Genomic DNA, 14,805 nt, shown 5'->3' on the forward strand with positions numbered 1-14,805 from the left:
GTTGTTATTATTATTATTATTATTATTGGTCTTTTTGAAGCAGGATCTCCCTGTAGCCTCAGCTGTCCTGGAACTCACTATGTAGACCAGGCTGGCCTTGAACTCACAGAGGTCCGCCTGCCTCTGCCTTCCAAGTGCTGGGACTCCAGGCATGCGCCATCACGCCCCACTGTTATTATTACTATTATTATTTTTTTTTTCTGTGATTTTGACATGTGAATTTCTTTTGTAGTTTCTGATTCTTGTGTGAGACTCAAGCCTTCAAGTTTAGGTCTGCTTCTTTTTGTGAACTTAATGTGTCTTTGTGGTTTCCTTTTTGGGCATGAAAAGCTGGTTCTTCTAACTTCCGGTTCTCTCTTTTGATTTTATTGGAGTGACCAGATTGCATCTGTCTTCAGGAGTTCCCACAGGGGCCCAAGTCAGATGAGGGTCAGATGCTCTCAGGCTTTCTCTCAAGGTCTGGATCCTTCCAGGAAAGATTTTGGCCTCAGGAATTTGGGGGTTGGACTGGACTGGGAGCCAGGCCCAGGAAAGATGCTGGTCTAGAGCTGCTGGTGGCTGTACCACCCAGAGATGCAAAGGAAGATGGGGGTGGGAAGTGGCCCCAAGGGCCCCTGGTGACTACACTGAGGAGCTGGGTTGGTCTGGCCATGATCTCACAGTGATCTGATATTGAATACCTTTTGTATGCCTGTCAACAGTTTTGTCTTTTTTGAAAAAAATGTGTTTAGATCCTTTACCCCTTCCCTTTTTGTAGCAAATCCAGAGCCTTGTGTATGTTAGATAAATGCCCTATTTCTTTACTCTACCCCAGGCCTGTGTATTTTTAAAGTAGGTTATTTGCATTTTTGCTATTATGGAATATGGAGTCCCTATATACCTTATACACACAAGGTACTAATCTTGTGCTAAATGCATATTCTGTTGAGGGCCATGTTTATTTAGGATTTTTTTACCACATTTCTGTTTTGTGGGTATTGGTTGGCATGTGAGTACATGTGCTATGGCATGCATGTGGAGTCAGAGGACAACTTTCAGGAGTTGGTTCTCTCCTTTTATGTGGGTTCCAGGGATCGAACCTAGATCATTAGGCTTGATGGCTGGCATCTTTACCAGCTGAGCCATTTTGCCAGCATTGTTTTTTTTCTGTACAGATTTCTTGGCTTGATATAATCCAAATAGAACTACAAGTAGCTTTTTTTTTGCTTGTGTTGCTTGAGCTTTTTTTGTGGTCCTGGGGATTGAACTAGACCTCACTCATGCTGCACTGAGCTACGATTCTAGACCTTGCTCAGGCTTTTGGGGAGATAGCCATGAAATCATCTCGAATTCATTTTTTGCTTGATTTAAGTTTTATGGTTTTATGTCTTAAGCCTTTAAATCACTTTGAGGAGACTGTCCCTTTCCTGTTTTCTTAGTGCCTTTGTTGAAAAATGGTTGAACACATACACACACACACACACAAGTAAGTTTATTTCTGGGCTCTCTGTTCTATTTTATTGGTCTTTGTGTCTTTTTTTTCTGTATTTTTTTTTGAGACAGGGTCTCCTTGTAGCCCCAGCTGTCCTGGAACTCACTCCTCCTGCCTCTGCCTCCCAAGTGCTAGGATTAAAGGCATGTGTCTTTTTATGGTGGTAACATACTGGATTTTTTGCAGGGATTAAAGGCGTGACAACAGACTACCATATTGTTTGATGATAACAACTTTGTAATTTGTGATCAGAACATGGATTCCTCTGAATTTGTTTCCTTAAGATTATTTTGGCCGTTTGGGGCTTTTATGGCATGATATGACATTTTTGTGTGTGTTTGTTTGTTGAGACAGGGTCTCATTGTATATCCCTGTCTGGCTTGGAATTCTTGATGGCGATGTAGACCAGGCTGGCCTGAAATCACAGAGATCTGCCTACCTCTGCCTCCAGAGTACTGGAATAAAAGGTGTGCACAACACCAGCTCTCCATATAACTTTTAGAAGGTTTTTTTTGTTTTGCTTTGTTTTAAAATTTTTATTGGGATTTTGATAGGGATTACATTAAACCTGTATTTCTGTCTTCAGGTTAAAAAAAAAATGTTTATTGTTGGTTCAACGTACAGGTATTTTACCTCCTTAGGTTTGACAGTTTTGGAGATGGAGTCTCCCCCTGGCTGGAATTTGCTATGTAGATTGGCAGGAATGCTGGGATTAAAGGTGTACACCACCAAGCCCAACTTAGGCTTCACTTTTTTTTTTTTAAAATATTACTGTTTTATTTTATGTATATGACTGAATTGCCTGCATGTATGTAATTGCACTAGTGTCGTGCAGTGCCTGAGGAGGTCAGATGAGGGAGTTAGATTCCCTGGCTGACAGTGGGCACTGGGAATTAAACCTGGGTCCTCTGCATCAGCAACCAGTTCTCTTAACCACTGGCCCATCTCTCCAGAAACAGGTTTGATTTCTTAACCCAAGTATTTGATTCTTTTTTGTTTTACCATAAATGGCATATTTTCTTGGTTTCTTTGTGTTTTGTGGTGATAAGAATTGAATCAGGGCACATGCTAAGTGAGTGCTTCTAACACTCAAGTACATCCTGAGCTCTTTGATTACTTTTTAAAAAAAAATATTTTATTATTTTTATTTTATGTGTATGCATGTATTGCCTGCATGTAGATAAGTGCACTCGTGTCGTGCAATGCCCAAGGAGGTCAGAAGAGGCTGTCGGATCCCCTGGAACCGGAATTACGGACAGTTGTTAGCTGCCATGTGTGTACTGGGATTTGAACCCAGGTCTTCTGCAAGAACAACCAGTGTTCTTAACCGCTGAGCCATCTCTCAGGTCCCCTGATTACTTTCTTTTTAAAAAATATTTTAGCCTTTATATGTATATGTATATATGTATCTGTATGTTTGTGTGTCTGCGTGTTTGAGTGTCCCTTGTATTTCCAACATAGGATTCTTGTGTTAGAAATTACATCTTTGAGCTGGGCGTGGTCTTTCATCCCAGCCCTTGGGAGGCAGAGGCAGGCGGATCTCTGTGAGTTCAAGGCCAGCCTGGTCTACATAGTGAGTTCCAGGACAGCTGAGGCTCCAGGGAGACCCTGTCTCAAAAGACCAAAAAAAAAAAAAAAAAGAAAGAAATTACCTCTTTGATACTGTGGCTCTTTATTACTAAAGCTTTGTAGATAACTGTGGCTTTATTTTCTGCTCCCTTGATACCCTATTTTTGACAGGGTCTGCTACATAGTCTAGGCTAAACTAAAATGTAGGGCAGTCTTCTGCCTCAGCCTCCTCAGTGCATGGGTTACAGGTGTGTGCCACCATGTTCCACTAACAGTGGCTTTTTTTTTCTGGTCTTTTTGAGACAGGGTCTCCCTGTAGCTCCAGCTGCCTGGAACTCACTCTGTAGACCAGGCTGGCCTCGAACTCACAGAGGATTCGCCTGCCTCTGCCTCTAAGTGCTGGGATCAAAGGGGTGTGCCACCACTCCAGGCAACAATGTTTTTTTTTTTTTCCTGGTCCATTCCCTGTGTGTTTGTTTTTTTTTTAAATATGTTTTATTTAAAACATTTTAGTATTTTTATTTTATGTGTGTGAATGTATTGCTTGCATGTATGTGAGAGCACCTGTGCTGCAGAGGTCAGAAGAGGGTGTTGGATTCCTCTGGAACTGGAGTTAAGGACAGTTTGTACCCGCCATGTGGATGCTGGGAATTGAACCCAGGTCCTCTGCAAGCTCAGTCAGTGCTCCTAACTGCTGAGCCATCTCTCCAGCCCCTCCCTGTTTGTTTTTTGAGGCAGCTCTGACTGGCCTCAAACCATCTATGTAATCCAACTTGCCTGAACGTTCTTTTTTGCTTTAAAATGTTTTTTTTTTTGCCTTTTTGAGAGTGGGTCTCCCTGTAACCCCAGGTGACCTGGAACATGCTGTGTAGATCAGACTGGCCTTGAACTCACAGATATCTGCCTGCTTCTGCTTTCTGAGCGCTAGGATTGAAGGCATGTGCCACCATGACTTTTTTTTTTTTTTTTAAATTTTTTTTTTTTATTTTTTTGGTCTTTTTGAGACAGGGTCTCCCTGTAGCCCCAGCTGACCTGGAACTCACTATGTAGACCAGGCTGGCCTTGAACTCACAAGGATCTGCCTGCCTCTGCCTCCTGAGTGCTAGGATTAAAGGCCTGTGCCACCACGCCCGGCTATTTTTAAAGTTTTAAATTTACTTTTATGTGTATGAATATTTTGCCTGCATGTGTGTAAGAGTACCTGTGTTGTGCAATGCCTATGGCATTGGATCCCCGAGCTGGGAACCAAACATGGGTCCTCTTCAAGAACAGCCAGTGCTCTTAACTGCTGAGCCATCTCTCCAACCACCACCTCAAATTTTTGGTGATCTTCCTGCCTCAGTCAGCTGGGCTTACAGGGATGAGCCACCATGCCTGATTACTGTGTGGATTTTTGTTTGAAAGATATGGAGTGATCTAACTTGTTATATTCATCTGTTAAAGCTACTTACTGTTTTTTTGTTTTGTTTTGTTTTTGTTTTTGGTCTTTTTGAGAGAGGGTCTCCCTGTAGCACCAGCTGGCCTGGAACTCACTATGTAGACCAAGCTGACTTCGAACTCACAGAGATCCACCTGTCTCTGCCTCCCAAGTGCTGGAATTCAAGGCATGTGCCACCACGCCCTGCAAAACTAGTTATTTTTAAGTCTTCCTCTATTCTATTCCTCTCTTTTTTTAAGATTTTATTTTATGTGTATGAGTATTTTACCTGCATGTATGTAAGTGTACTTCAGAGGCCAGAAGTGAGCGTTGGATCCTCTGGAACTGGTTTTATAGACAGTTGTGAGCCACCATGTAGGTACTGGGATCTGACTGTGGGTCCTTTGCATGAGCAGCAAGTGTTCTCTTAACCTGCCCCTTGCTTTTTGTGTTTTGAGACCAGATCTCACTGTTTAGGTAAGCCTGGCCTAGACCTAAGATCCTCCTGTTTTAGCATCATTGGTGTGCACCAAGCACAACAGGTGTGCACAATCGTCCTGCCTTAAGTGTCCTTTGTATTCCCACTTCTGGCCAGGGGCTGAGGAATATAGATAGGTGAGAAAGTGTGGCGTATGATCCTTATAGTGTTCTCTCCCTTCCAGGGCTGGGGTCTGTTGGGTCCCCGGAATGAGCTGTTTGATGCAGCCAAATACCGAGTGCTAGCTGATCGGTTCGGCTCTCCAGCTGACAGCTGGTGGCGCCCAGAACCCACCATGCCTCCCACTTCCTGGCGACAGCTGAATCCTGAAAACATTCGGCCAGGAGGTCCTGGGGGCCTATCCCGCTCCTTAGGCCGGGAGGAAGAGGAAGATGAGGAAGAAGAGCTAGAAGAGGGGACCATTGATGTTACGGAGTTCCTGTCCATGACACAGCAAGACTCCCATAACCCACTCAGGGACTCAAGGTTTGTGACGGAGGGATGCAGAGGATGTTGGCTGTATCCTAACATGGGGGCTGGGTCGATGCTCCCTGAACCTTCTAATATCGGAGAGTTCTGCCCCACACTTAAGCCTTTGCTCACTAGTGTGTCTGCTATATGGGAGAGCACACTGGGAACTCTGGTCTGCTGTGGACAGCAACATGGCCCTTCTCTCCAGTGCACACTCTGGTCTCACCGTCGGAGCAGTCACTCTGCTTGGCCTTACCCTCTGCTCACTTATCTCTCGGGAAACTGAGGGAGTGTGGGTTCTATGATATGGCAGCAAAGCCTGGCCCTCATCTTTTCATGCCTCCTGTCTGCCTGCTATACTAGCACCATGTCCCAGTCCTTGGAATCTCAGAAGAACTTGCCTAGGGAGACAGTAAATTTTTTCACCTAAACATTTTGTCTTTGTAGGGGAGGCTCCTTTGAAATGACAGATGATGACAGTGCTATTAGGGCTCTGACCCAGTTTCCACTTCCCAAGAATCTTCTGGCCAAGGTGATTCAGATTGCAACATCCTCCTCCACAGCTAAGGTAAGCTGGCTCTCCTGGAAGTGTGTGCTTGAGCAGTCTGCTTGCTCATGCCTGTCTTCCCCTAAGGCCAAGTAGGAGGAAAGCCTCGGAGTTGTGGGGCAGGGCTGAGGGTGTATGTTTCCTCAGCTCCCACCTAGACCAGCTGGAAGGACATAGGACCCTTGATGATTGGAGAGGGTAAAGCAGCAGGGACAGAGGGAATTCAGAATAGGAGCATAGGGTATGGGCTGGGCACTGCTAAGTGGAAAACCAAGTCTGTGAATAGGTGGTGGTTTGGGAGTGGGCTGATGATGAGTAGGGTTCTGACTTACTGAGTTGCCATGCCAAGGGTTCTCAGGGAAGAACTTAGTATAGGTGTAAGGTTCTTTTGTTTCCCCAGGATATGCCTGGGTTTTGGCTCATGCTGACAGCATCAGCCTCCAGCTTCCCTGAAGGTGCTGTGAGGATGTAGCCTAGGAAGACAGGTAGAGGCGTTGCTTAGACCCCATCTTCTGCTGTGGTCATTAAGCAAGTCCAGAACTAGGGTTCCATGGGATCCATGATGAATAAAGGAGCAACAGAGGGAGGTCAAAACACAGGCCTGTGTCTAGCTGTGCCCTATCTGATGTGGCTGTTGCTTGCTGCTGTTGAGCTTATGGTTAGCTCCATCTCTGGGTTCCTTGGCATACTTAGAATACCACAGGTCTCTCTTTATTCCCTGTCTTACTGTATTTCCTGTCTTATCGTAACCTCACTTACCTTGTGTGTAGAACCTTATGCAGTTCCATACCGTGGGTACCAAGACAAAGCTGGCTACACTCACTCTGCTCTGGCCCTGTCCCATGACCTTTGTTGCCAAAGGGCGCCGCAAAGCAGAGGCTGAGAATAAGGCAGCAGCCTTGGCCTGCAAGAAACTGAAGGTGAGTCCCTCTGTTTGTGACAAATTGGTCCACTTTTGTATGAAATAAAACCCAACATACAAGGCCTTTAGATTTTTGTACCCAAGTACGAAAGGATCCAGTGGCTCATCCTTTTGTGTATCTGAGTGGGGACTTTGCCTATAAGCTTAGCCTTTGCAACATTTGGTTAGAGCCTGGATGAAGCTAAAATGAGATTTCACCTGCAGAGAGTTGGGATGAGTAGAGCCTGGGTTGTGAGGCAGGCTTAGTGTCCAGAGAGGTCCTGCTAACCTGGGCTTTGTGGCAAAATGAGTAATGGCCAAATGAGTAATCTGATATGCATCTAAGATGAAGACTAAGGAAGGCAGTGTGGCCCTTCAGCTGGCAGCCTCCCCCATACATGTATTATGTATATGCCACAGCACACAGGCCACAGCACACATGTGGAAGTCAGAGGACAGCTTGTAGGAGTCATTTCTCTATTTCCACCATATGGATCCCAGGGATCAAACTTGGGTGGCCAGGCTTGGTGGTAAGCACCTTGACCCACTGAACCATCTTTTTTTTGAGACAGGGTCTCACTTATCTCTGGCCTTGTATTTGTTCTGTAGCTGAAGGTGACCTAGAGATTCTGATCTTTCTGCCTCCACCTCCTAAGTGCATATACCACCATGCTCAGTTTTATTTGGCACTGGGCTTTATGCATGCTAGGCAAGTGCTCTACTAAGCTACATCCCTAGCCTGTGACAAGGTCTCACTATGTAACCAGGTTAGCTTCCAACTTGCAGACCTTGTGCCTCTGTCCCCCCAAGTGGTGGCATTATTGGCATATGCCACCAAGCCTGCCAAACTGAATTTTTTTTTTTTTTTTTTTGGTCTTTTTGAGAGAGGGTCTCCCTGTAGCCCCAGATGGCCTGGAACTCACTATGTAGACCAGGTTGGCCTCGAACTCACAAAGATCCGTCTGCCTCTGCCTCCCAAGTGCTGGGATGAAAGGTGTGCACCACCATGCCTGGCTGATTTTAAATTTTTTGTTATTATTATTTTAGTGCTGGGGATTGAATATAGGGCTTTACATGTGCTTGGTGGTCACCTTACCACTGTACTATGTCTGCAGCATATTTTTAGCTGTTCCCTTGAAGCAGCTCTGGAGTTAGCTGATGCTAGCCTTGGGATTAATATTGTGATTAACTGGGAAGTGAGTCAATTGGAACCCATAACCATGGAGGTTCACTTTTCAGAATATGAAAGGAAGCAAGCCCTGCTTTACTGAGTGGTCAGGTGTACTTTTTGTGAATTTGACATTAGCAATCACATCTTAGATCTTTCTCATGGTGAGTGGTAGACCTGGAGAATAGGAGGAGGAATGAATGACATGGTGCTTATCCTAGCACCTGGGACGCAAAGGCAGGATTACCATGAGATAAGTCATACTGGGCTACATTGCAAGGCTGTATCAAAAGACAGACAAGCTAGGAGTGGTGGCCCATGCCTTTAATCCCAGCACTCTGTGAGATTGAGGCCAGCCTAGTCTGCATAGTGAGCGCCAGGGTAGCTGGGGCTACATGAAGACTCTGTCTCAAAAATGGAAAAAAAAAAAGCAAAAAAAAGACAAAAATCAGAAAAAGAATTTCAGGCAAGTGATGAGAAGTGAGGTTGTGGATGTACTCCTTGCTCTGGCTTAACAGGCAGATTTAAGCCTCACTGTGGGATGTAGAGAAGGTCTGAAATTTCCCTGATACACACAAGCATCCATGCTGACATCCTGGGATAGGCTGTCTTAAGAAGAACAGCAATGTTGAGAGGAGCTGGGTGCCCACCCACTAGGAGAAGACCCGTATAGGCATCAGGACAGTTTTGCTAGTGCCAATTGTGGTCTGAGGACTGGCTCCTTAGAGTTAATGGTGGTAGCAAATCTAAACAATGCCTGTAGGGCGTGCGTAGACTTCCCTCCAGAGGGAATACTTGGGCTGTTTGGAGAGCAAGCCAGTCTAAACATTGCGCACAGTGGGAACATAAAACTAAGAATAATGACTAGGATTACACATTTTCCTCAAGGTTAGAATGTCTTGTTTTATCTGTGAGGTGGTGTTAAGCATGTAGTGAAACTAGCAATTTCCTTTAAATGACCTATTTTATCTATCAAGGGCAGACATTTACAGGACATTCCATGAACATCTCTATGATGGCATCACATATGGGACAAGCAGTGGTTGGCAGCCCGACTTGAAGGATTGAAGTGGGGAAGCCTTGGTGAAGCAGCACTGGGAGAGCCTGTTGTGTTGTGGGGTCTTCAAGGGCCAGGCTTAGGCAGTCTCAGGTGTATGTGAGAATTGGTGAAGATGAGATTAGTCTTTTGGGATATTGGAGGGCTATGACTACATAGGGAAAGGTTGTTCTTGGGGCACCAGTCAGGGATAGGGTTCTTCTAGTCTGGCATATAGCATCTAATACATAGTGGGTTTTCTTTTGTTTTGTTTTTTTTCTTTCCTTTTTGAGGCATGATCTCCCTGTAGTCCCAGCTGGCCTGGAACTCTTTGTATAGACCAGGCTGGCCTCGAACTCACAGAGATCCACCTGCCTCTGCCTCCCAGGTGCTGGGATTAAAGGCATGGGCTACCACACTGGCTAATACTTCTTTTTAAATTAATATTATTGGGGTTGGGGATTTAGCTCAGTGGTAGAGTGGTTGCCTAGCAAGTGTAAGGCCCTGGGTTCAGTCCTCAGCTCCGGGAAAAAAAAAAAAATTAATATTATTATACTATTTATTTATTGAGATAGAATTTCATGAGTTTTACTGTACAGCCCAGGCTGGCTTGGAGCTTGTGAAAATTTTCCTGCCCTCTCTCTCCAGTGTGCTGGCATTTAGGCAGCAGCACTATGCCCAACTAAGGTTCAGCTCCTAAATTATTAACTAGTTGAATGGGGTTTTTTTTTTTTTTTTTTTTGAGACAGGGTCTCTCTGGCAGCCTCAGCTGTCCTACAACTCACAGAGATACTGCCTCTTCCTCTGGAGCACTGGGAGTAAAGGCATATGCCACCACCACACCTGGCTTAACTAGTTCACTTTTAAAATTATTACTTTGTGGTGATTGATACTTTCCTAGCTCCTCATTTTTCCTTTACTCACTAAAACTCCAAGCCAAAAACCTAGAAAAGAGGTCGTTTAGCACATCTCTGTTAGAAAGTCTTCAGCCTTTCTGGGCTAGAAGCATAGACTGAGCCATGCATATCCTCCTGCAGAGCCTGGGCCTGGTGGACCGGAACAATGAGCCACTTACCCATGCCATGTACAACCTGGCCTCCTTGCGTGAGTTGGGTGAGACCCAGCGCCGGCCGTGTACCATCCAGGTGCCGGAGCCCATCCTCCGCAAAATAGAGACCTTCCTGAATCATGTAAGAGCCCCACCCTTCATCTGGATGCCCCCATCTCCATACTGAAGGCTTTTGCCTGCAACAGGCAGTAGTAATCCCTGTTTTTCCTGAGGATGGAGCCTGGAGCCCCCTGGCCCTAAGTTCCTCAGTTATGCCCATGAGGATCTCAGGGTAGTCAGAGCCCTAGTCCTCTGTTCCATGGGTTGGGCCCTAAATATCTGCTCCAGGTGAATCCTGTGGACAGGCTGGCTGCATGATGGAGGAAGATGGAATTTCACCATTTTGCTTGCTTCCTTATCCCTTAGTACCCCGTGGACAGTTCATGGATTTCCCCAGAGCTCCGGCTGCAGAGTGATGACATCTTGCCGTTAGGCAAGGACTCAGGGCCCCTGAGCGACCCTATTACAGGCAAGCCATATGTGCCCCTGTCAGAAGCAGAGGAGGTGCGCCTGAGCCAGAGCCTGCTAGAGCTGTGGCGGCGGCGAGGGCCAGTCTGGCAGGAGGCCCCCCAGCTACCTGTGGATCCACATCGGGACACTATCCTCAGTGCCATTGAGCAGCACCCAGTAGTGGTCATCTCTGGGGACACAGGTTGTGGAAAGACCACACGCATCCCTCAGCTGCTGCTGGAGCGCTATGTGACTGAGGGCCGCGGTGCCCGCTGCAATGTGATCATCACCCAACCACGCCGCATCTCAGCTGTGTCTGTGGCACAGCGGGTCAGCCACGAACTGGGCCCCTCCTTGCGCCGGAATGTGGGCTTCCAAGTGCGCTTGGAAAGCAAGCCCCCAGCCCGAGGTGGGGCGCTGCTCTTCTGCACTGTGGGTATACTGCTGAGGAAGCTGCAGAGCAATCCCAGCCTGGAGGGCGTGAGCCATGTCATTGTGGATGAGGTCCATGAGCGGGATGTGAACACAGACTTCCTGTTGATCCTGCTCAAGGGCCTGCAGCGGCTCAACCCAGCTCTACGGCTAGTGCTCATGAGTGCTACAGGTGATAATGAGCGCTTCTCCCGCTACTTTGGTGGCTGTCCTGTCATCAAGGTGCCTGGCTTTATGTATCCTGTCAAAGAGCACTACCTGGAGGACATCCTGGCCAAGCTGGGTAAACACCAGTACCCGCACCGGCACCGGCACCATGAGGTGAGGGTGCCCAACCCCCAGGGCCCTCTTCCCTGTTCCCATGACTTGGTGGCCTAGGACAGGTTACTTTGCCAAGTCTGTCTCCTTGATAAAATCTGGGCAGTAGCCAGGCGTGGTATTGCATGCCTTTAATCCCAGGCAGAGGCAAGCAGCTCTCTTTTGAGTTCAAGGCCAGCCTGGTCTACATACTAAGTTCCAGCTAGGGCAACAGGGAGACCATGTCTCAAAAAAGACAGGAAAAAAAACAAAAACGAAAAAAACAAGGAACTGGGGAATAACAATGTAACAATGCCCATATGACAAGTGTGTGAGGGCTAAAGCTGACACACCAAGTAGCTCTGCTTCACTCTGGTACCATTGCCATATCTTGTGTATAATCCCTTACCCTGGGACTGGGACTGGTCTCTCTTCTTCTATCCCAGTCTGAAGATGAATGTGCACTTGATTTGGACCTGGTGACTGATCTGGTTCTGCACATCGATGCCCGTGGGGAACCAGGTGGGTACTTGTCCCCCATTTCCCAGCCGTCCCCTTCCCAATTTGCTGAACCAATCAGCTCATGGTTGCAGGGCCCCTTTACAGGTGGGATCCTGTGCTTCTTGCCTGGTTGGCAGGAGATCAAAGGAGTGCAACAACGCCTCCAGGAGGCCCTGGGCATGCACGAGAGCAAGTACCTCATCCTGCCAGGTGAGAGCCCGGTTGTGGAGTGATGGGTCTTACAAACTAGTTTTCACTTCTATTGTATGGACTGATCCAACTTGGACTGAAATGGCTCAGGTTTCTGACCATGTCCTACCATTTTCATTGGGAATGTGACTTACCAGTTTCATGAGGGCTGGGGGTGAGGTGGAGGGATCAAAATCCTTGCCCTGGCTTCAGCCCAAGACAGTTTTGTAGCCCTTTTGCATCTTGCTTCCCACCAGTGCACTCCAACATCCCCATGATGGACCAAAAGGCCATATTCCAGCAGCCTCCACTTGGGGTGCGCAAGATTGTACTGGCCACCAACATTGCAGAGACCTCCATCACAGTTAATGACATTGTGCATGTTGTGGACAGCGGCCTGCACAAGGAGGAACGCTATGACCTCAAGACCAAGGTGGTGGCCCCTCTGTCTTGGGCCCAACCAGCCTATAGGGGGGAGAACTTTGGTTTGAGATGGCCTATAGTCCCAATTTCCCACAGGCTTGCTTTTTGTGTGAAGGCCAAACTTGGATCTGTACTCCTCTTGTGGGGTGGGGGATTGGGGAAATGCTGAGAAGGCCTGCAGTGACTTTATTTTGCCTTCCTCAGGTGTCATGCTTAGAGACTGTGTGGGTGTCAAGAGCAAATGTGATCCAGCGCCGGGGCCGAGCAGGCCGCTGCCAGTCAGGTTTTGCCTACCACTTGTTTCCACGGAGTCGACTGGAGAAAATGGTCCCTTTCCAAGTGCCAGAGATCCTGCGCACGCCTCTGGAGAACCTGGTGCTGCAAGCTAAAATCCATATGCCTGAGAAGACGGTGAGGCAGAGGCAGGGCTGAGCAAGGATAGGCCCCAAGAAGAGGCAAGTAGAACGTGGGCTTATGGAGGTTATTCTTGCTGTAGGCAGTGGAGTTCCTTTCCAAGGCTGTGGACAGTCCCAACATCAAGGCAGTGGATGAGGCTGTGATACTGCTTCAGGAGATCGGTGAGTGGGGCTAGATAGGGTTGGGCTATGAAGTGGCTCGTGGGTGGGACTGACAGCTGAGCTGTTGCAGGGGTGCTGGACCAGCGGGAGTACCTGACCACCTTGGGGCAGCGCCTGGCCCACATCTCTACTGACCCCCGGCTGGCCAAGGCCATAGTGCTGGCTGCCATCTTCCGTTGCCTACACCCGTTGCTGGTGGTTGTTTCCTGCCTCACCCGGGACCCTTTCAGCAGCAGTTTGCAGAACCGGGCAGAGGTGGACAAGGTTAGACCCAGTCCTTGTAGTCCTCTTGCTGTCTATCCATACTCCATCTGTTGTCCGGAGGTGGGCTCTAGTCACCCTCATGACCATTGTACATTCTCCTCTCCCAGGTAAAGGCTCTGCTGAGCCATGACAGTGGCAGTGACCACTTGGCCTTTGTGCGGGCCGTCGCTGGTTGGGAGGAGGTGCTGCGTTGGCAGGACCGCACCTCCCGGGAAAACTACCTGGAAGAAAACCTGCTCTATGCCCCCAGCTTGCGCTTCATCCACGGTCAGCCTGACTCCCTGAGGGTCTCCTGAGTCCCTCCCACCCACAGAGCTCCTCTCATCCCCAGCTTTGAGGCAGGGCCTGTTCTCACTGCACTTTGCTTTCCCAGGGCTTATCAAGCAGTTCTCAGAGAATATTTACGAGGCTTTTCTAGTGGGAAAGCCCTCAGACTGCACACTGCCTTCTGCCCAGTGCAACGAGTACAGTGAGGAAGAGGAACTGGTGAAGGGTGTGCTGATGGCTGGCCTCTACCCCAACCTCATCCAGGTGCTTCCTCTAGGAGTGGGAGTGGACCAGGTCCTATGCCCCCACCTCCCATCCCCAGCTCCTTGCTCATCTTTTGCTCTGTCCCTTCAGGTGAGGCAGGGTAAGGTGACTCGGCAGGGGAAGTTCAAGCCCAACAGTGTCACTTACAGGACCAAATCTGGCAATATCTTGCTGCACAAGTCAACTATTAACAGGTGGGCAGCATGTAGGATTGAATATGGAGCAGGGAAGGGCCAGAGGAGTAGCTTCTTCCAGCATTCTGTGTTCCCTAGGGAGGCTACCCGGTTACGGAGCCGATGGCTGACATATTTCATGGCTGTTAAGTCCAATGGCAGCGTCTTTGTGCGAGATTCCTCCCAGGTGCACCCGCTAGCTGTGCTGCTCCTAACTGATGGGGACGTTCACATCCGAGGTGGGTACCTCATAAGCCCTCCACTCTGAGGGCTACTTCTTATTCACTGGGGCCTGGCCCCACATAGACTCCCTATCTTTGTCCTTCTCCCAGATGATGGGCGTCGGGCTACCATCTCACTGAGTGACAGTGACCTGCTGCGGCTGGAAGGCGACTCACGAACTGTGCGGCTGCTGAGGGAGCTGCGGCGAGCCCTGGGCCGCATGGTGGAGCGGAGCCTTCGCAGCGAACTGGCCGCACTTCCTCTCAGTGTACAGCAGGAGCACGGGCAGCTGCTCGCGCTGCTGGCAGAACTGCTGCGAGGACCTTGTGGCAGCTTTGACGTGCGCAAGACAGCTGATGACTGAGCCCCTCTTCCTCTGGGGCTGTGTACAGAGTGCAAATGTTTATTTAAAATAAAGTTATATTTATCCCTTGTGAGCACTGCTGTCCTCAGAGGGCTCATTTCAAGACTGTGGGCCCCAAATCAAGAATAGACAGATGCTTACTGCTGGGGAGACAGGGTTGGCTGTGGCCCAAGTCCTAGGGGAGATAGGGGCTGAACACCCCCCCCCCCCCCCCA

The 14,805-nt window shown here is 48.3% G+C and overlaps 1 protein-coding gene across 6 annotated transcripts in view; it reads left to right on the forward strand.

Moving 5' to 3' along the window:
• The window catches only part of Dhx30 (DExH-box helicase 30), a 49,546-nt gene extending 34,883 nt beyond the window's left edge, over window positions 1-14,663 (forward strand). For 5 of the 6 annotated variants that reach the window (XM_008830772.2, XM_008830779.2, XM_017797511.2 and 2 more), the window contains 16 exons: window positions 5,120-5,421; window positions 5,854-5,974; window positions 6,724-6,873; window positions 10,096-10,248; window positions 10,533-11,369; window positions 11,792-11,867; window positions 11,952-12,056; window positions 12,293-12,468; window positions 12,663-12,869; window positions 12,955-13,036; window positions 13,107-13,300; window positions 13,408-13,567; window positions 13,674-13,831; window positions 13,922-14,025; window positions 14,104-14,243; window positions 14,337-14,663. In XM_008830772.2, coding sequence (XP_008828994.1) covers window positions 5,120-5,421; window positions 5,854-5,974; window positions 6,724-6,873; window positions 10,096-10,248; window positions 10,533-11,369; window positions 11,792-11,867; window positions 11,952-12,056; window positions 12,293-12,468; window positions 12,663-12,869; window positions 12,955-13,036; window positions 13,107-13,300; window positions 13,408-13,567; window positions 13,674-13,831; window positions 13,922-14,025; window positions 14,104-14,243; window positions 14,337-14,590 — 3,219 coding nt within the window. In that variant the 3' untranslated portion in view covers window positions 14,591-14,663. Of the gene's footprint in view, window positions 1-4,894; window positions 5,000-5,119; window positions 5,422-5,853; window positions 5,975-6,723; window positions 6,874-10,095; window positions 10,249-10,532; window positions 11,370-11,791; window positions 11,868-11,951; window positions 12,057-12,292; window positions 12,469-12,662; window positions 12,870-12,954; window positions 13,037-13,106; window positions 13,301-13,407; window positions 13,568-13,673; window positions 13,832-13,921; window positions 14,026-14,103; window positions 14,244-14,336 lie in introns of those variants that run through there. The other variant, XM_029562305.1, reaches the window with a different exon arrangement.
• The last annotated feature ends 142 nt before the right edge of the window (window positions 14,664-14,805 follow it).

This window comes from Nannospalax galili, unplaced genomic scaffold, assembly GCF_000622305.1.
Source record: "Nannospalax galili isolate Female #2095 unplaced genomic scaffold, S.galili_v1.0 scaffold1050, whole genome shotgun sequence".
NCBI lineage: Eukaryota > Metazoa > Chordata > Mammalia > Rodentia > Spalacidae > Nannospalax > Nannospalax galili.